Source organism: Carassius auratus, chromosome 48, assembly GCF_003368295.1.
Source record: "Carassius auratus strain Wakin chromosome 48, ASM336829v1, whole genome shotgun sequence".
Lineage (NCBI taxonomy): Eukaryota > Metazoa > Chordata > Actinopteri > Cypriniformes > Cyprinidae > Carassius > Carassius auratus.
This window is the reverse complement of record NC_039290.1, coordinates 6,546,090-6,568,749: the sequence shown is the minus strand read 5'-3', so window position 1 is coordinate 6,568,749 and position 22,660 is coordinate 6,546,090. Positions and strand designations below refer to the sequence as shown.

Sequence of the window (22,660 nt, the reverse complement as noted above, 5' to 3'; positions counted from 1 at the left end):
AGTATAAGATCAAGAGCGAATCTCTTTTTATTTTTTTTTATACCCTTTTTCTTTCGGCCTGCAAAACACATTGTCCATCCACACTGTAGAGGGTTAAAAAGTTTAAACAGCACCATAGTTTTCCCCCTGGGTTCCTTGTTATACAACTTACACCATCAAACACAAATCTGACCCATGAGTATGACACTGAATGACACGAAGATTAAATGTTCTTTATAGAGAAACATAATATACATGTACCAATTTACACCGATAGCACTTTATAATGTGATCATATTCAGCCGATTTATATTCTTTGGCAGCCTCCGTGTAAAACCGTGTGAGAAAAGCAAATTAAAGCCTAGATTTTAACGATTTATGTGCCTTCAATAATGGCTTGAGTCAAACTAGATACCTCATCCAGCTCGATCATTAGATGAACACTAACCATCATCACAGTACAGTGTGTCTGTTAATACGATCTATACTCTCTTGCAGCCCTTGTTGATTTATAGAAGTGTTCAAAACTCAGGCTATGTTCGCCATAGTATGTTATGCTTTGCTACGAACTCAGCAGGACAGTGTGTATGCTACAATACGTGAATGCATTTGCTAAAATATGCAGTGTATAGTTTACAATACTATATTCCACAATGCAATGCACTCTATTCTACATTTTCAGGGTATTTAGTGTGTACTGCACAGTAAATAGTATACTAGTATTTAAAGGAACAGTTCAAAGTAAATTATTCATACTTAGACCACCCAGGATATAAAGGAGCTTGTTTCTTCATCAGAACAGATTCGGAGAAATTTAGCATTACATCACAAGCTCACCAGTGCATCCTCTGCAGTGAATGGGTGCCGTCAGAATGAGAGTCCAAACAGCAAGCAATGGAGCAATTGTTTAAATATTTTGATGTATTTGTTTCTAACAAACACACAGGTTTTAATTTCACAAGATGTTAATTGATGGACTGGAACGGTATGGATTACTTGTGGATTACTGTGATGTTTTGGACTCTCATTCTGACGGCACCCATTCACTGCAGTGGATCCACTGGTGAGCTTGTGATGCAAAGCTCTATTTCTCTAAATCCCGATGAAGAAACAAACTCATCTACATCTTGGGTTACATTTTAGGTGAACTATTCCTTTAATTCTGAAAATAGCCTCATTTCTTTACTTCCTGTAATCATATCCCACCAAAAATCTTTACAGTTTTATCACACCACAGTCATATTCACTTTATGAAAGTAGTTATTATAGCCACAGACCTTTCAAGAATAGTTCAGTGTTCTTGAAAGATTATAATTGTTATGAAAACCCCAGAATTATGATGGACAGACTGATATTATTCTGTCCAATTAAACTGAACATTACCCACAGTTCATGAACCTAAATAATCCATTATGCTTGGCTCATGTACAGACTCTAGGGAAGAATGACGTTCGTGCAAATTCATGAATTTTAACTGGACAGATATTGGTGAATATCACTGCTGATCCAGAATCAGATGATTGGAAAAATACATTTCTATGTGAGGGGGAGGAAACTGTTTCTGGGATCAGCAGAAAAAGCCAACAGCTATTAAAACCAGTCTTTTGCTTAACAACAAATACCAAAGATTTATGTAACTTTAGCATCTTTACTTCAAGTAAAAATGAATTAATTAATAATTAAAAAAAATTAAAATATATTTAATAGGCTTTATAAAATAGCGTTGTAGTCGGTTGCGGTTCATAAAAAAAGCTGTAATACTGCACCAAACTGTGTAATAATGTGTTGGTCCTGTAAGACCCTTAGAGAGGTTGAGGACAGGAACAGACTGTCTGAGATTGTTTGATTGTGTCTTGGATGAACTTTGCACTCTTGGATTTATTGTCTGATCTATGGGTAATGGATGACTCAATTTAGGTGTCCTGAACAGAGTCAAGGTTCTTGGAAAATGAACTCTAGTATATTGATTCTGGAGCAGAAATGAATCCTGGGATAGCGAATCCTTGAGGGCTGTATGAGGTCAACTCTACACTGAGTGATGGATTGTGGGACCTGTAGTTTAGGTCGCTGGATTGTCGTTGGCATTTTGGAGCACTTAAAAGCTTTTCTTCTGCGGAGCACTGAGTTTTCTCATTCCTCTTATCCTGCCGAGGAGCTCACGCACAAAGTCCTGGTGAAGAGAGAAAGACAGAAGGAGAGAGAGTGAGGCAGATTGTATGTCTCTTCTGCTCAATCTCGGTGTGTGTGAGTGTAAAGCCCGTGGCTGTAGGTCAGTAACAATGCTGTAAGGTCACTGATTTGCAGACTATGTGGGTGGTTTTGACAGCGGCGAGCACACATACTCAAACAAGAGCACATGCTAGTGTTTGGATTAGAGAGGATTGTAAATGTCTGTGGCTGTGTGTTTGCTTTTCATTTAATTTAAGATAATGATGGATACACTGAGTGTGTTTGTATGTGTGCAATCAGATGTCTAAAGATGAATATATATATATATATATATTTAAGGAAATTAATGTTTATTATTTTATAATTTTATTATTAATATTGCATTAAATTGATCAAAACTGACAGTAAAAAAACATTTTTATTATTTTTGTTCTTATTATATAATTAAATACTGATACAATGTTTTCAACATTGATGATTAAAAAAAATGCAAAGTCAGCATATTAGAATGATTTCTGAAGGATCATGTGACACTGAAGACTGGAGTAATGATGCTGAAAATTCAGCTTTGCATTACTGGAATAAATTATGTTTTAAAATATATCCAAATATAAAACAGGTATTTTAAATTGTAAGATTATTTAAAATTATTTCAATATTTACTGTATTTTTGATCAAATAAATACAGTCTCAGTGAACATAAAAGACTTCTCTCAAAAATTCTTACAGACCCCAAACGTTTGTACCTTAGTGTATATATAAAAAAATCAAATATTAGAAGAATTTTGTTAATGGTATAAACATGTATAAACATAATGGCATTAAATAAATGTTATAAATGTAAAATTAAATTAAAAAGGAAATGAAAACAGAAGTACTTCCAAATTTCAATAATCAAGTAAACGTTTGTTTTAATTGGAGGAAAGGCATCTATATGTGTGTGGGGTCAGTGGGTTATTGTTTCTGCTGTAGCTCTTATGCATTATGATTTTCACCACACGTTTTCAGGTCAGTGTACTTGTGTACTTGCACTAGCATTTCCAGAAGCAGTATGTGTGTTACTGATGTGAAGCACTCATCAGTGAGTAATGCGAGCCACATACACTGCTTGCGAACAGCAACCACAATTCGACTAATTATATGTATTTATGTATATATTTGACTACAGATACATATGAAAATATAAGGCAGCGTAATGTGGCTATAAAGCTTTTGCTTTGTGAGTGCATTCATGATGTCTTAAAAATATTCCCTAAAATATTGTCTATTCACTAGGTTTTGAACAGAGCTGTGGGTAAGTGTCCTATATTTTACATTATGACTTACATCAGTGGGCTTGTAGCAGTCTGACAATGATTCCTGAGGGACAAAAACAGAGAGATATCAACCAGCTGAGACACACACCAACAACTTAAGAAGCTTCTGCATTTACAGACTTAAAATATACTAATACGTACACAGTGTGAATTCTCAGCTAGGAAATTGCAATTGCGCAGTCCTGGTTTCATGCTTAATGTGTTTTTGCACTAAAGTGGCACTATAGTTTCTTTTAAATATCTTAACCAGATGCTATTATTCAGCCAGCCAGTTATAGAATTGCAGACTTTAATTACTCAGCAAGATTCTCTTCATTCTAACTTAAACTATATTAAATACTTTAAGTCTTTAAAGAAATGGTTCACCCAATTAAATATTTCTGTAAATGTACTTGCCCTTAGGCCATCCCAGATGTAGACGACTTTGTTTCTTCATCAGAACAGATTTGGAGAAATTTAGCATTCCTTTGCAGTGAATGGGTGCCGTCAGAATGAGAGTCCAAACAGCTGATAAAAACATTCACATCCACACCTCTCCAGTCCATCGTGTTTACTTCAAACCATTGGTTCTGGCTAAAATACAAGTCATCTATCCGTAATATTGCTTTTTCCAGTAAAAAAGTAATTTTATCTGAATCGGGTGAGAAATATGCGCAGATCAGGCAATGCTTATGAAAACAGAAATATTTCTAAACAAATATGACGGTGAATTTTGATGTCAGAGGAGAACAGGGGATGAACTTTTACACTGATGGAAGTGTTATAATGTATTTTGGTTTAACATTTGGACAGCTTAATGATGGACATGTTTAATTCACAAGATGTTAACTGTTGGAGTGGAATGGTGTGGATTATCGTGGTGTTTTTATCAGCTGTTTGGACTCTCATTCTGACGGCACCCATTCACTGCAGAGAATGGTTGAGCAAGTGATGTAATGCTACATTTCTCCAAATCTGTTCTGAGGAAGAGACAAACTCATCTACTGAGTGTGATGACATTTCTGTCAGCATATTTTCAATTTTTGGGTGATTTAATAAGAAAGGCATTCTCTTAAAAACACACGCTCACACAGGACTTTACCTGTAGTTTTATGGCTCTCTCGTCTTCACTGTTCACCTCCAGGAGATCATCAATGTCTATCTCCAGCTCTGGCATTTCCTCTTCCTGTAGAAGCAGAGATCAGGTAACATTAGTGGAAGTGAACACATCACACAGTGAGAAATCACAAAAGAGATTTCTTGTGTGCCTATTTTTATAATGAATTTTGCAGAAACATCTGAAACCACCAAGAATTAAAAAGAAACCTCCAAGCAATTAATTTCCCCTCTGGGTCCTGTTCTTCATTAGAACACAAATTCTAGCAGATTGGATGGATGTGGTCTAGATAAAATCAGCAGCCAAAGATTTCTGAATTCTGTGTTCATTAGGGACATTTAGGAAGCTGTCTAGAGAACATCAGGAAACAGTATGAAGCATCCTTGACCAGAACACCAGAAGGTGCCAGTGTGATGACAGACAGAGCCACACAGATGAGACGAGCTCTATAACTCGCCTCTTTAAAGGTGAGAGAAGGAAGGGAAGTATTTTCCATGTAGCAATCACTTTGGCTTAAGTGGATGAGAGAGGTGGAGTAATACACATAATCCATATACACAATCATTATGAAACAACATTTGTCATTTTTTTCTGTGTGTGTGCCAGGGATTGTGTGTGTTTCAGCCAATTCTGATCCAAGGACAAATCCAGGATCCACTGTTTTTTTTAATTGTATTTATGTATAAAATGTATTCACTGATTAAAAAAAAAAAGTAAATATACATATACATTTTTAATCACATACATACACATGTACATAAAGTGTATATATATATACTTTTATTTGATTATTTTTCACACTTAAAACTTTACAACAATGCAGTATTTTTGCATTCTTTATATTTCTAAATTCAATTACACACAAACAAACATATTTTTTTTCTTTTGTATTCATTAATTAATACTTAACATCTCTTTTTAAAATGTCATTGTTTACATTTTTAAATAACATTTTCTCAAAGAGAGACTCAGCTCTAACTGTCCTAAAAGTGTACGTCATCCATCTGAACAACTGTGCAACCCATGACAGCTTTCATGGTCCACAGTTTACAGTTCGGCTTAAAAAAAAGCATCGAGATTTCTAGTTCTGCAGTTACAAATCTCTGTCTCAAGTTGCAATGATGTTGTGTTTACTAGCTACTAAAATAAGCATCAGGTTAATAAACACTGCTTCTTTTCAGAAAGAATACAGACAGAAGGAGAATGAAAGAAAAGGAGAGATTTAATATGAAGCAGGTCAAAATGATTAGTGCTGGTCTGCAGAGTTAATGAGGATGAGTCTGGCTGTGTGTGTGGGTTAAGAAAGCGTGGGTGGTTGAGAAGAAAATTCACACTATGGTTCATACGGTGAGGGAAAACTGACAGTGATGGATCTAGAACGGTTTTTATACCCTTAAAAGAGTGATTTCATCAAAAATATGAGTAATTTCAGGTTTTCCCTCATGCCTCAAAATTCTCTTCAACTTCTGCATAGACCACATTATCTGAGCTATGCGATCCAGACTAAGGTGGATATTGTGAATTCATGTAAATCCATTCAGAATGATTCTGACACACTTTTCCACTTAAGACAAACACAAATGGATACACATCGATGTATATTAACACTATAAATCTGCAAAATGAGTCACACTTACATATGCACTTTCAATGAAAACTGATAAATCAGTCTTTTAGTACACCGGCATGGTTTCTTTAACCTTGTTAGAGCTGTTTGTTAAAATAATGATCCAATCAGACGCCTGCCTGCTGTCAGACTGGCTCATACTGTACATCATTTACACATTCATCATTACCTGTGTGTTTTCTCTTTGAAAGAGAAAATGGCACAGAAGACAATAACATCCACAAAGACTCAAGCAGATAAAGCTGAACCATCAGCAGATCAGTGAAAGCCAACCGCCAAAACATGACCAATTAATCACAGACTGATCCGAAACCAGTCAAGATGATTTCATTAGCTACATTAACACTGATGAACCAAGAAGTCTGTAAGAAACCACACAGCAACATGCTAAAAAACATCCAGAATAGCAACACCTCTGCATTGCTGTACAGTTTTGCACAAGCACTACTGATATTTTCTTCCATATTAATAGATTAATTAATAATATATCAAACAGTGTATATATATATATATATATATATATATATATATATATATATATATATATATATATATATATATATATATATATATATATATATATATATATAGTGCCACCTGATTGTTTGTGAACCCCTTGCAGAATCTGTAAAAATGTGAGTAATTTTTACAAAATAAGAGAGATAATGCAAAATGCATGTTATTTTTTTATCGAGTACTGTCCTGAATAAGATATTTTAGATAAAATATTTGTATATTTAGTCCACAAGACAAAAAAATAGCTGAAATTATTACAATACCCCCATTCAAAAGTTCTGGTCTGGTTCTTGGTCCCTTGTTTGTTCTGAACTGAGCTCTTTTCTTCAGAAAAATCCTCCAGCTCCTGCAGATTTTTTAGTTTTCCAGAATCTTTTGCAAATTAAGTGCAATTTACCTTGATCTTCAAATTCCAAAGTCATTCTCATAATTGCTTCATTTGAGCAATCATTAATGCCCACTATAGCATCATAAATAATTTTTATCAATTTTATCAAATCATTTTATGATCCCGCTGCTTGCATATAAAGTCTTGTCTGTTGTGAAAGAAAAGCCCTGCAGGTGTATTGTGGGTAGTGAATGCATGTGCTGTCAGGCCAGAGAGTTGAACGAGGTCTTCCAGTCTGCAGAAGCAGCACAGACACCCTCACTTGACCTGTCAGTGTGTTGAGCCTCATCGTGCAGTCGACTGGTGTCTCATCTGCAAACACAGAGTAGAGGGAAGCCGTCTCTCTCTCTCTCTCTCTCTCTCGAAGCAGACAGGTCAGATCACTGAGGATTTGTATCAGAATATCAAACATGCACTGGTGTGAGAAAGGTCTTGCAGAGAGTGCAAAATGTACACAGAAATGCCAACAGCTATGCTGAGAATTCACACACACGCTCCCACACACATAACACGATTTGAATACCAACATAAACAAACAGATTGTATTGTACCGTGAACATACTGTATGCTCATGAAATACTATGCGCATGCATATCCTGCCTGTCACGGACGATTTATGATCAGGGTCATTTTGTCGGCAGGATCAAAATGATACATTTGGTCTCTACAAGTCCGGGGTTACATGAACCCATTTTTTTGAGGGGACATCTGATGCATAAGTACATTGCATCTACTTTTAAAAATCAGCCATAAAAAAGGAAAATGCATGTTTATTGACTGCAAATCTGAATATTTAGGATTAGTGTTTAGTACAGCAGTGTTACTGAATTCGCTTTCACATCCTATCACAGCACTTTTCATCCATGATCACACAGAGAGAATCAGCACGCTTGGAAACTGCTGCACGCTGCTCAAAATAGACAGAATCCTCAGCAGAAAACAGCTTAGACAGCAGCAGTTTGAGACCGTCATTGGTTTGTGGACCGCATCATTAGCTCACACGTAACCACCTCATATGCACATTCAATACACTAATGACCTCCAGATGGACTTGTTTTACTAAGACAAAGGACATCAAGCTCTGGCACACATATACATGCAAATCGCAACATGAAGCAGCCTATACATTTGTTCTTGTAAGCACACAATGCTGCTGGAAATGTGAAAATGGACACACAAACACACACACACACACACACCTTTATTGTTTCTCAGAGGATTGTTAGTGTGGGCATGAGATGACATGCTGTTTTACTCGAGGCAGAAAATGATTCAATTCCCAGTCCAATATCTCTGTGTCTTTTATGCCCTAAATTGCCAGTTTTTGTTTGTTTTATCATGCGCTTAAAATATTATATTCTAATTCCATTAAATTCGTCCATCCTCTGCTTTTCCATTACTTCCCTCTCATCTTCTGCTCTAATTCTTTTCCCCAATCCTCTTCTCCAAGAAGCCATGGAAAATTACCTCTGAATATCCTGATAACGTTACACCATTTTTTTCTCGCTTTCGCTTTGTTGGATACACTTCCTCAATATAAGAATCGAATCCACGTTGTGCTGACACTCATTCTGATCGAGTGATGTCAAAGCTCAGCTCTGTGACGTCACAGTCAAAACAAAAGATGTTATAAAGTGAGCTGGTTTAAGCCCATCACAGGCTCAAATGATTGGCCAATGAATGCAATTGTAAGCACAGTAAATACTTGTACTCAAGGGGGCGATAGAGCAACCTTCAATTGGTTCCACAATTAAACCAAATTTTATTCTTATATTTTCCATTTTCTTTTAAATGTTAGTTAAGGTTTTAGTCAATTTGTTGCGTGTCATTTTTATGATTGGTTTTCTTGTTCTTTGAACATCAATAGAGTTTAATATTTATTTTGAAATGGTTTTCATTTTTATATTTTCTGATTTCATTTTTAAGTTTTAGTAGGCTACTTTTGTGTGTTCTTATCACTTTTATTGGTATTTGCTTTTTAAGTTTATTTGTTTATTTATTTGGGTCCCCATTAGCTTCCACAATGTGGTTGCTAGTCTTCCTGGGGCCCATAATGTGCTGAAACGTATGTACAATTAAAAATACACAAATATAATATACATATAACTTACATATAACATAACCACATGTATACATTTATCCACATATACACATTCACACACATACAACATTTGAAAATGTCAGTACCTATATAAGTCACAAATTAACTGGTGTAATGCTATTAATAATAATCTGTTTTCTGTAAGTGTCAATATTATTAAATGTTTATATTAATAACTTAGTTATTTAGTTATTATAGTCATTTTAAACAATACAATGTCATGGGTTTTAAATTGTAAAAAATAATAATATCATTTTTCCATTATTGTGTAATTTTAATTCACAGTATTTATAGTGAAATTTTTATTAAAAGTTATAATACTGAGTCATAAAATCCAAATTTAATATAGAATTAAATTGCATAATTATTAAGCATTGAAGTCAGAGTTGAAATAATAAGTACTAACTCTTTTTTTTATTTTCCTTGAAATAAACATTTAATGAAATAAATTAAACTTATTTTATTTTAGCTTGTTGCAAAGGCAACTTGTTTTTGCTCAGTTTAACTTGAAGTACTAAACTAAATCAGCACACCTAAAATCAAACTGACATTTGGGAATGCAACAGTGCAACCAAGCCTGCATTTCTAGAAGCATCTGCCCAGCTTTTGGAAAGCATATGCATTCATGTACTAGAGATTAAGTTTCAGGCCTCAGGGTTTAGTTAGAAATAGTTCAGTTCTATCAAACCTTCACTGTCAGCAAGTAATCCCATGCTGACCTACTCTTCTTTAAGAAAATCTGCCTAAGTTGTCAACACCTTACACTAACCCTACAGCTGTTAGTGAGCTGCACGCAAATCCCATCAGTAACTGTCTGTTTACATGCTAACCTGTTAGACACTTTCCCTTAACTCATGTAACAGTGTGAGAGACATATTTAAGTAATATTGAACAAACAAACATTCAACTTGTTAATATCAACAATGTTTTGATCATTTTTGCTCAGCCAATGAAAATAAATGCTAATGAGACTGCAAAATGTAATCTATGGATTTTTCAACTGTTTATTTAACTGTGATAATAATGAATGCTTCCTGAGCAGCAAATCAGCATATTAAAATGATTTCTGAAGCATCATGTGACACTGAAGACTGGAGTAATTATGCTGAAAATTCAGCTTTGCATCACAGGAAAAAAAGAAGTGTGTTTTTGGTTGCCAGGGCAAGACAACCCTGCACAGATTACCAAAAAAAAACAGCATTAAGGGACCAGTGGATGGAGTTTATTTTTACAGAGCATCAACGGAGTTGTGCAAGTGTTTGTGTTTGTTCCCTGCATTTCGAAGATGCTTGTTCACAAGGCCCAGTTTGACGACGGATTTGCGTATCGTTTGTTTCTTAAGGATGATGCAATCCCAACGAAAAAGGGTCACGATCGTGTGTTGGAACCGCAGGCGGTGAGTAAAACTGCTTCAAATATCTCTGCCTTCTTGTTAGTGCGTCCGCCTCCCATCGGAGACCCGGGTTCGAGCCCCGCTCGGAGCGAGTCGCTGCTGCTGCTCTCGTTCAGTTTCAGCCTCGGGATCTGATTCTGGATCATAAATGAACGGCTGAATCTGACTGTTAGCCATGGTTTGTTTTGGATGATGGTTTTTCCCTCACAGTAATGTCACAGTTTCCACATGCTCTCAACGCAAAAGCCTACTCGCGCTCGTGATTCTTTAGCTCCACCCACACGTCACGCCTCCAGCCGCTCGTGTTTTTCTGGGAAAAATCGGTACAGACGATCTTTCTCTTATGAATATAATAAAACTAAAGACTTTTTGGAGTTATGAAGGATGCAGTACTACTCTATAGGTACTCAAGATTAACAGGAGATTGAGTGAAAATTAGCATTTCACCCCCCTTTAAAAGATATTACAGAAATCAGTTTTTTTTATTTTAATAATATTTCACAATACTGTTTTTACCCTTACTTGTTCAAATGAATGCAGCCTTTGTAAGAATAAGAGATGTATTTGAAAAACATTAAAAAAACAGCCATATTCCTATTCAGAATCCTGTTGTTTACATAAAGTCTCTTGCCTTTAATTGAAACCTGCTCTAATGGGCGCCCATGCAGTCATTGAGCTGAGAACGCTTATTGTGTAACTTCCTCTTCTTGTTTCTATAGTAATGCTATGTACTGTATTATATCAAAACAATATATTGTGAATATAACTCACACAGATGCACACACCAATGCATAACATTCAGAAGATGCAACCGTGAAGACCAACAACATCCTCCTCTAGCATGCTCTCTTTTAAACATATGATTGCCAGTGAACTTTTGCCATAAAAATCGGACTCTAAACAGCCAGAAGATGCTGCTGGGATTGTGTGTAAAGTCCAGGGAGACCATGTTAAAGGTTAATTTACCATATGCTCATGTCTGCTACGACTGAAGAAGAACAACATGGCATTATATTAACCTCACAATCACTACCATGAACGTCCTGTTCTCAGACTTAATACATTTAAAGAAATAACACATATACTAAACCTAATAAATACAGAAATGTACCTGTTTATTTTAAATGAAAATTCACTACTACTATGATAAGTGTTTGCGATTGTTTTTGTATCTGACACTATTCACCCATATTGTGAAAAATACAATTTTTGTAACAAAATGGAAGATAGACATACTAAAGAGGTTAATTATTTAATTTGAATTATTAAAATGAAATTACAATAATTTAGAAAGAATATGCATATTATAAAACTATAAATACTATTTTAAAAAAAGATAGATTCACAAAATGTAAATTATTATCAAATACAGTAAAAAGCACTTGCCTATACAAGGATTTGAGTACAAATAAAATGGAAATGAATGCAATTATTCATCATATAATATAAATTTACTATTTAATAATAATAATTATTATTATTATTTTATTATTATTATAATTATTATTATTTGATTTTAAACATAATCAGAATTTAAAAAATATTTTATTTTTATTTACAACTAAATATTTTTAGGAATATTAATTTACATACAAAATAAATATAAATAAAACAATTTATCCTCAACAACCTAAAATAAAAATAAATACAATTAAATTAAATTAAGCTAAATTAAATCAGAGAGCTCTTTTATGGATTTAGGTTATAATAGGTTTGGATTCAGTCTTACACAGCCAAGGACTCTGGAATTTAAATATGAATTTCCTGATTTTTACTCAGATTTTGGAAAGCTCACAGAATCCTTTTAACCAGATCAATATTATTCTGCTTCACAAGTCAAACTAGCCATTTTTCTCTTTTTTGTCTCTCTGGGGCAGTGCTTTAAGTGGGCCAGTACGCACCAGTACTCTACCACCACTTCCAAATATAGCTCTTGAGCTTACCCCCACCTCTCCATGTGCCCAGACCGTGCTTTTAGCATACCTGTTACTTCATTTGGACATCTGTTTTAATAGAGGTTTTAATCCTTTGCCTGCGCTACCGCTTTTCAGAGCACCCATCACAATGCACACTTCTTAATTCTTCCTAGTTCAGAGTATGGAGTGTGAATCATTTGAATCAGTTCAGGAGTTCGTAGCGGGTTCGCGGAACATTTGAGTCAGTTTGGGAGTTCGTAGCGGGTTTGCGAATCATTAGAGTCATTTTGGGAGTTCGGAGCAGGATCTCGAATCATTGAGTCAGTTTGGGGATCGCAAATCATTTGAATCAGTTCGGTAGTTCGTAGCGGGTTCGGGAATCATTGAGTCAGTTTGGGGATCGCAAATCATTTGAATCAGTTCGGTAGTTCGTAGCGGGTTCGCGAATCATTTGAGTCAGTTCGGGAGTTCAAAGCGGGTTCGCGAATCATTTGAGTCAGTTTGGGGATAACAAATCATTTGAATCATTTCGGGAGTTCGGAGCGGCTTCGCGGATCATTTGAATCAATTCGAGAGTTCGGGTTCGCGAATCATTTGAGTCAGTTCGGGAGTTCGGAGCGGGATCGCGAATCATTTGAATCAGTTTAGGAGTTCAAAGCGGGTTCGCGAATCATTTGAGTCAGTTTGGTGATCACGAATCATTTGAATCAGTTCGGGAGTTCGTAGCGGGTTCGCGAATCATTTGAGTCAGTTCAGGAGTTCAAAACGGGTTCGCGAATCATTTGAGTCAGTTTGGGGATCGCAAATCATTTGAATCAGTTCAGGAGTTCGTAGCGGGTTCGCGGAACATTTGAGTCAGTTTGGGAGTTCGGAGCTGGTTCGCGAATCATTTGAGTCAGTTTGGAAGTTTGAATGCAGTAATGCAGTAGCTCTTTCTAAGGGTATTTTTTCAAAATCCTTTTGCACATTTTATTTATGTTCAGTAGTTCTTTCTAGCTCAAGTAAATCCACAAACTAATAAAATGATGTATTATTAAGGTTGCCTGTTGACTGCTGTATATAAAAGCCCTTTAATATAGTTGTTACCTCAGGGGATGAGGGGAGTCATCAAAAAAACAAAAACAAAAAAACAGGAAAGAAATGTTTTTTGTTTTTTTTTGGCTATAGTACCGGCACCTCTTTTGGGCCACTTAAAGCACTGCTCTGGGGCCAACACAGCATCAGCAGAAAAAAAATAAAGCTGATGGAGAACAGAAACACTATGAGATACAGATAAAGAAAGAACAAAAGAAACCAGCACACTGTACAGAGCAATAAGTCACCTCACAGTTCAGCAGAATGAAGTTTGGTCATCTTCAGATGAGGATTGATGCCAAAGGATGCCTAAAGCTGTAGTCTCATATTGCAGCCAAATGTAGGTCACACAAAGACCACAATATATCAGCCTAAACCCAAGGCAAAGGTGTAGCTTTGAGACCTTTAGAACCCCACATGAGCTGATTTATATACTACTGTATCACCATTACACCCTTGGTCAAGACACTTAACCTCAAGCTACTCCAAAAACACAGTGATAAATGAACTGCAAATAAAGCTGAAAAAATATAAAAATAAATCCTTTATTTTTCCTGGCTGATAAGTGGCATGTTTGGCAGATGTATGAATCTATGTTTTTTTCTAAAAGATAGCATTCATAAAAAAATAAAAATAAAAAAAGCTCTGATTGTAAATTATTAAATAGAAAATATAGTAGGCTACTTGTATGCCTTGCATGAATGATAACTAAACGAATACAATTATATTATTAATTACAATATCAATTAATGCATTTATAATAATGATTGTCAATAACAGTATGAATTTGTTTTTACAACAAAATTATTTTTTTGTTTTAGAAATGATTTTATTTCAAAAAACATATCTCAAAATACAAATATTAAAACTATATTCACAATAAACAAAAAATACCAAATAATTAAATAAAAAAACGAATGATCTAAATTGAAGTAGAGCTCTTTTATGGGTCCAGTCTTACCTCGCAGTCGTAAAGATCGCTCAGCTGTTCAATGATCCATTCCTCTAGTATGAGTCTCTTCCGCAGCTCTTTTCTGTCGTACTTCACCGTCACTTTGCCCTGCTTTTTCGGCACCGGGTCATCCCTCTGCATCGGTCCTGAACCGGCGCAGACCACGCCGGGCTGAAAGAACACCCTTCCCGCGGCCGGGGGCAGCTGTGCGGTCGTCTCGGCGCTGGCGGTGGACATTGCGGCGGTGATGATGGCGGTGGTGTCTGAGGGGTGTATGCAGGGACACAGTCGTTTCTCACACCTGCTATTTAAAGCACAGCGCGAGCATTTAAAGGACACCCGGCGCGTGGGAGGGGAATATCAAGCCCGTTAACACAGTGAGTGCCAGAACGCGCACAGTATTGGTGAAACGTGAAATCCCTCTGCGCTCATTGGACACAACAGAGATCCAGAACCATGGACCATTGTACAGTATGAGATTATAATATCATGACATTTTGACATCTATCTATCTATCTATCTATCTATCTATCTATCTATCTATCTATCTATCTATCTATCTATCTATCTATCTATCTATCTATCTATCTGTCTGTCTGTCTGTCTGTCTGTCTGTCTGTCTGTCTATCTGTCTGTCTGTGTGTCTAAACAACATAGAATACAAAACAAAATAAAACGCAGTGTAAATTACAATAAAATAGTATAATAAAATTTTCAGTACACATAGTTACTGTTTATTATTTACTGTATTTACTATCATTCTTTAAAATAAATTTGATATTGATTTGACATTTTGCTTTATAATGATATAATTGATTTATGGAGGCAACTAAAAAAAATGGTATAATATAATTATTATAATTGTATAATAAATGAAAATAAAAATAAATGAAAAGAAAATAGAATACAAAAAGGTTAGAAAGGTAGTTAGATTTGTTTTTTTTAAAGAATATAATTAGAATAGTGAGTGCAAGGTTAGATGGTCAAATAAAGATGGAAGAAATGGGTTTCAAGCTGATATATTTTAGATATATTTTAGATAAATTAAATAATTAAAACAAAAAATCTAACTACCTTTCTAATCTTGTTGTATTCTATTTTCTTTATGTATATATATATATATATATATATATATATATATATGTGTGTGTGTGTGTGTGTGTGTGTGTGTGTGTGTGTGTATATATGTATATATATGTATATATGTATATATATATATGTATATATGTATGTGTTTATATATATATATATATATATATATATATATATACATATATATACATACATATATACATATATACACACACACACACACACACATATATATATATATATATATATATATATATATATATATATATATATGTAAATATGCAAAAAAACCTCTAACACTTATATTATTTAAAAGCCCTTGCTACATGTGTTTAAGCTAACTGAGACTTGTTATAGCACTTGTATATCATTGCTCTTTTGTTGTTTTTGATTGCTTCCACTGTCCTCGTAAGTCTCTTTGGATAAAAACGGCTGCTAAATGATTAAATGTAAATTTAACTATACTTCTATACAATACAGTCCAATACTATATGCAATACAAAATATAAGGCACAATACACAGAATACAGCAGCATAATCATATTATGCCCTAATGAGAAAAAACGTTGTCTGTGTTATGTGTGTTATGTCGATGCATGATGGTGTGTTAAAGGTGAGGTGAGGTCAGAGCGTCAGTGGGATAGAGGACAGTGAGGAGAGAAAGTGTTCAGGGCTTATGTAACGAAATGAAACTCCCACTAATGAGATGGCCCAGTCACAAAACACCTGTGCTGCTCCAAAGAGAACAAGAGAGACTGAGGGAGAGAGATTTGGTTCCTTCATGTTCTCGTTTATCTACTTTATGATGCTTCTTAATAACAATGTGGGATGCATGATGTATGTGAGCAGACAGGATGATGGATTGTTAGACAAAAAGCTTGGGGTGTGTGTTTGTGGATTAGAGGTTATCTGGGGATATTCAATATTAAACCATCCAATCCAAAAATACATGGCTTATTGCTCTGTTTTTGTACATTCTGTGTTAAGCTGAACCAAAACAATTCTCAGAAGTATTTTTTTTTATCCATTTATTTGTATGTAAAAGAGAGTGATGTCAAATGACGTCACTTCCAAAAATAACAACTGGCTTAGTACACTTAGTACAAACACACACACACACACACACACACACACACACACACACACACACACACACACACATCACTTAATGGTGCATGGGAACAGTTTATATTCTTATTATAATTATATTATAAATATGATACATACTTATATATATAATTTTCATGTTCAGATCATGAAGGTCCAAATGGTACAACACACACTTCATTTAGTTGTGGAAGTGTACTGTAAATTGCTGCCACCTTTTGGACATCTTGTAATATTACAAGGGAAGACACATAAACACTACGCCATAAAAATAAATAAATAAATAAATAAATAATGTAAAGGACAAAAACAGTGTGTAGACTACATAAAACGTCAGCTTGAATAACATGAATATGCATTATCACTAGATGGCAACAAAAAGACAAATTTGTGTTAATTAAAAATAATAAATATATTATTGATTATTAAAGTATCTTATTAAAACATTTTAAATAACTAGCTATTTTTTTAAAATAAAAGTTAAATATAAATAGTTTCAAAGTAAAATAATTAAAATATAATAAATAGGCCTATAAATGATTGAGTGATTATAAAATATATTAGAAAACAGAAATAATAATACATGCCTATTTTTAAAGATACAAATTATTTAAATAATCTAAAGTCAAATTAAATTAACATTTTAAAATAAAATTAACGAGTTATATTTGATAACATACAGTGTTTTATAAACATGCAGTTGCAATGAAATAAAGACAGATATAGACTATTTACTAATTAAACATTTAATGAACCATAATTACTGAATTTGGACTTTATGAGCAAAGAGCTCTTGCAATCGGTCGAGTCTGTCTGTCTGTATCTGTAATTCTGCACCTGTCCGCTAGAGGCGCGTAACCGCCGCTTTAGTACTAAGCGCGCGCTCTCTAATCCTCTCATGTGACGTCGGTGAAATGGCGGAGCGGGATGGAAGCGACGTCTGTCAGAGCTCAAGCCAAGGTGAGCATTTATTTACTTCACGTAAAGTTTGTCCAAAAGTACTATCAGCGCTTCCAAACTTTTATCTGTTTTTAAAGCTGCTCGGTTCAACCTGTCACAATATAAAACACTTTTACCTCAGAAAGCAGCGCGCGCCGGTCAGAGTAAAAGGATTACGTTAAATCAGTAAATCAGCCTAAACGCTTGAGCCAAAGCACTGCCATCGGGTGTTTATATCTCGGTTAAAACATTGGTTTATGTTTTGATATGATGCTGGTTAATTAGTTTATACTCTTTTTAAACTCAATTGAAGCAGTTTTGATCGGAGCACCTGTTACATCTCATGTGACGGGACAAGTTTAGGCTACAGTATATCTGTTGTATTTTACTCGTGTTGTTGTGTTATTTGTAACGTTACAGCCAAGTAAATATCGCCCTAAAGAGCCTTGTGTAATCCTCCTCTCTTTATTTGTTTAGTTTGTTACATAAATATGTTGGTGAGTGAATCGCATTGTATTTACATTTAGATTAACGTACCCCGCCCACGTCATCATCTTCATACCCCTCTTATTTAACTTACTCTCAAATTGTCTTTATTTGTCTAAATACTGGTGACTAATTTGTCCGATCCAACCCATATCACTTTTTGAAAATAGAAATGGGTTTTGAGAAACGAAAACCTGTAAGAAAAGCAAGGGGAAATGCTTCTGAGTAGTTTTGTGTCTGCATTACACTGGTCCAAAGACATTGTAGGTCAGACTGATATTTGTCCATTTCTAGATTAACCAATCTTGCAGATTAACAGAGATTACTTGGCCTTTGTGGTTACAACACCTAAGCTTTGTCAGTAGATTCTAGCCACAGACAACAACGGTCTTACTGGTTAAAGTGTAAGGTTACTGTCTTTCTTTGGGCTGGAGGGGCAAAGATCAGATTCCTGTGCCTTCTCAGTTATGAATTTAGTAAAGTAAGAGCGAGTAGTTTTTTTTTGTCTTTCAGTTTGATAGTGTGTTTTTGACATGTATGGATATACAGATAAATAGATTAATATAGATCACTGTTAAAAAATGAAGACATTTGATTATTTTGATTTATTTGATTATTATCAGCATCAGTTCATAACCTACTTTCTTTGCTGATCAGTAGAAGCTTTCAATGAATAGTTCACCAAAAATGAAAACTTGACCCACACTCAGGCAGTCCAAGATTAAGTTTGTTTCTTCATCAGAACAGATCACTCCCGCACCAATGGAAGTAAATGGGTGCCCTCATTGATTAAAAACATCACAATAATCCACAAATTTCAGTCCATCAATTAACATCTTGTGAAGTGAAAAGATTTAGTTTTAACTTTAGACCATTGCCTCCAGGTCCTAGAATACGAGTCCTCTATCCGTAATATTGCTTCTTATGGCCAGAAGTTATGATTCAAAGTTAAAACATCATAATTGAAAATCTGTTTCTTACAAGCACACAGCTTTTCACTTCTCAAGATATTAATTGATGGACTGGAGTGGTGTTGATTACTGTGATGTTTTTACCAGTTTGGACTCTCATTCTGACGGCACCCATTCACTGCAGAGGATCAATTGGTGAGCAAGTGATGTAATGCTACATTTCTCCAAATCTGTTCTGATGAATTAATAAACTATAAAGAAATTGTTTTTGTATGTGACTGAACTTTCACTATGAGAATCCATGATGACGCCTTCATTGTATGTATCCCCTGCTTCCTGAATATTTAAATGATTTAGCATCTGAATGAGTCCAACCTTTCCATTTATGAGTGCTAAATGCAAATTCTTATTTATTTGCTTTAGACAGTAAGCAATGTAAATAGTGGCACATATGTATAAATACATATTCAGTGTTCCCAGATGTCACATGCTCTGAAATGCATGCAATTCATATAGACAAATGTGGATCATTTTTAAACAAGCTGATAACCTCACTTTCAGCATTTAAATAGTCTATTTAATATTAACCAATAAAGACAGATGGTTATTTTATTGCAAGAAAATGTTTGATTGTGCAGTTTTATGGATTTAGTACTCATACAATTATCAGTTATTGGCTTATTCATGCAACATGCATCAAAGTTTAATGCTACAGTGCATGTTAAGTGTCTCTTATAGAGGTAGAAATGTTAAAGACCATACATCAGGTTCAGAGCTATGAATATCATAAAAACATTTTCAGGTTAAGTAAGTTTTTATTCAAGTTAGAAATATTACAGAAATTAAAGTAATCAAATGCAAATTTTATCAAAGGTAATTTCTGTAGTCTTCAGTGTAAAAAATTAATACAAAATGAATGATTACCATTAAAGTTATTAAATGTTTTCAGTCAAGAGCAGAAAGTGATTTTCTTTGTCTTTAGTTCTTTGAGTAACATGACAGACAGGAATATTGGACTATGGTCCCTTTAAGAGTTTTCCACAGACCCAGTATACTGTTAGAAAACATACCTCCTCTTTCTCAAGTATTTAATGTTCCAAATCTGACTGTGTTAAACTGGATACTCGCCAAGATGGGCATTTTGACATAATTTTGTATGCATTTGTATGTTTTAGCATAGTAAGCCACTCATTTTGGTATTTGTGGGTCACAAGCTGTTTGAGACTGAGTGGGGCTTGTGTGCTCCACTAATATAGATCAGTGGTGGTGCACGCGCTTTTGGTGTAAGCACGAAACCTGTGGGAATTACTAAAGGAATGTGTGATAAAAGCACCATTTAACCAGAGCGAATGAGAGTTGTGTGAGAGAGAAGAGAGTGAGAATGTGTGGCTGATATTATTGCCTGTGCGGCTGGTGACAAAATGGATATGCTCGAAATCGGAAAGAAGTGAGACTGATCCGGGCTGATCATGAGGAAAATCGTCTGATGACAGTCCCTGGCCGATCCATCGGTGCATCTCTAAAAAAATAAAATAAAAATAAAGGTCTTGTCTAAAACCTGGTTTGAACGGTTAAAGTACAATAGGTAAAATTAACTATATTTCCAGCATTTTTTATTTTTTTTAGTGTTTTAGCAAAATAATTAATCTTTTAGTTGCTTACTGTGATTCTGCTTCTGTTTTTAAAATAACCGTGATGTCTGCATCCATTATTGGTGCTTAAGTGTCTTTATAGAGAAGCATTGCACACAGAAAGGGCTTGAAGGAAACACGTTTGGCTCTAGATAAAAAAAATATTAGAGGATATACGCTGTTTCACACAGGTATGAAAAATAGAGTGGTGGTAGCTGGGTGGAAAATCCTCCTATTATCCATGGCACAAATAATGGTGTACTACATGTGACAAATAACAAATAATGTGTCATTTATAACTATAATTTTAATTTACTTTAATTCCATAGGCTACTATTACATTCAATTACATACTAATGTTATGCATTAGAGGTGCTCCGATCACGATCGGCCGATCGTTATGCGCATCTCGTCAGTAAAGCCGGTTTTCTAATCAGCGGTTAATTCCATCAGGTGCGTGATTTCACATAGAGCAGCTGTTACTACACAGAGCCGTTGTTAATAGAGAAGATGCGCAAATCACGTTAATTTTCAGCGTTTATTGGCCCATCTTCTCTATTAACAACGGCTCTGTGTAGTAACAGCTGCTCTATGTGAAATCACGCACCTGATGGAATTAACCGCTGATTAGAAAACCGGCTTTACTGAGGAGATACGCATTAACGATCGGCCAATCGTGATCGGAGCACCCCTATTATGCATTATAATATGAATTGTAAATTATGCAATATTACAGCATTTGAATGGTAGAGTTCTCCTTACTTTGTCATGAGTGTCTCTCTCATTGAATGGGACACAGATTTTACTGGAAAAATCTATGTATTGAACAATAATATATTTCAAATAATGTTCTTCCTGTGGGGAAGCATTACAGCCAGATAAAGTTTACTATGAATTAAATGGAAATTAAATTAAATAAATTTAATTGTGTAACCAAAGTATCAATAATGCCCAGAAAAAAGAAGACAAAAAACAACAACAGGACTCTTATTTTGAAATGTGTATACTATTTCAGGCTATTCCTTCAGATGAGAGAGAAAATATGCATTCTTACAACCGTTTAAAACATATTATATAAAGGTCATAAAGTAGACATTGTCATATTCATCAACTCGAGTGCTCGCCCAAGTAATGTCTATGTGTGGGACGCACTAATATAACACTAAAAGATCATTACAATAAACGACCCTCATTGCTTGTGGTGTGAACTGCTCTGTTGTTTTGAAGCGCTTTTCACTTTATTTAGAAATGGTGCTGCTATTGCCATTATGTCTTAAGGTCCTGGAACCCAAATAGGCTTGGTATAGTAGATTAAAGTAGAAGGAGAATTTACAGTTGCAATCATTTGGTGGATATTAGTGGTTTAAGTCGACTGTGCACTGCATGTAAAAGGGGATAAAATAACAGTATTTCATTACTGCATCAGTTTTGTGTTCGTGAACTAAAGTAATGATGATTTTCAGTTTGCAGTAGGTCAAAGGTTGATCTTTAGGTGTCATGCACTTGTTGGCTGTAAACTATCAGCTGTTTCTCATTCATAAACACACACACACGCTCTTATCTCATGACAATAAGGGGTGGGACACAAGCAATAACTGCTCTTATAGATTCAGTATTTCATCAGAATGATTCAAAACACAAACTTCCTTTCCAGTTCATTAAAAGAGCTGGCTTTGTTTTTGCACATCGCCAGCAAATACAACATAATGGAAAGATGTTGTTGTACCCTGTCCTTTTGACTCATCACATTCAGTTTGAGCTCTTTTGATGTTCAACCACTGTTAGATGACTCTGCGATCATCCTGACCCATCCCTGGTGTGTGTATTTGTTTTTGGAGCATATTATAGCCAGTGTGTAAATATATTTAAAATGTGGGATGACTGTCTTCATGCGCCATCATATTTACCAATGTTTAGTGAATTTTCACGGGTGTGTTTCTAGGAATCAGCAGAATGTGGAATTTCAT

The 22,660-nt window shown here is 35.0% G+C and overlaps 1 protein-coding gene across 1 annotated transcript; it reads right to left on the bottom strand.

Annotated features, from left to right (window-relative positions):
• Positions 1–1,066: 1,066 nt before the first annotated feature.
• LOC113065657 (protein phosphatase 1 regulatory subunit 14C-like) lies at positions 1,067–14,881 on the bottom strand. Its single transcript, XM_026237100.1, has 4 exons — positions 14,537–14,881; positions 4,546–4,629; positions 3,475–3,507; positions 1,067–2,149 (listed from the first exon to the last, which is right to left on the bottom strand). The coding sequence occupies exons 1-4, from the start codon at positions 14,762–14,764 to the stop codon at positions 2,075–2,077; spliced, it is 420 nt and encodes a 139-aa protein (XP_026092885.1). The 5' UTR covers positions 14,765–14,881; the 3' UTR covers positions 1,067–2,074.
• Between the last annotated feature and the right edge of the window lie 7,779 nt (positions 14,882–22,660).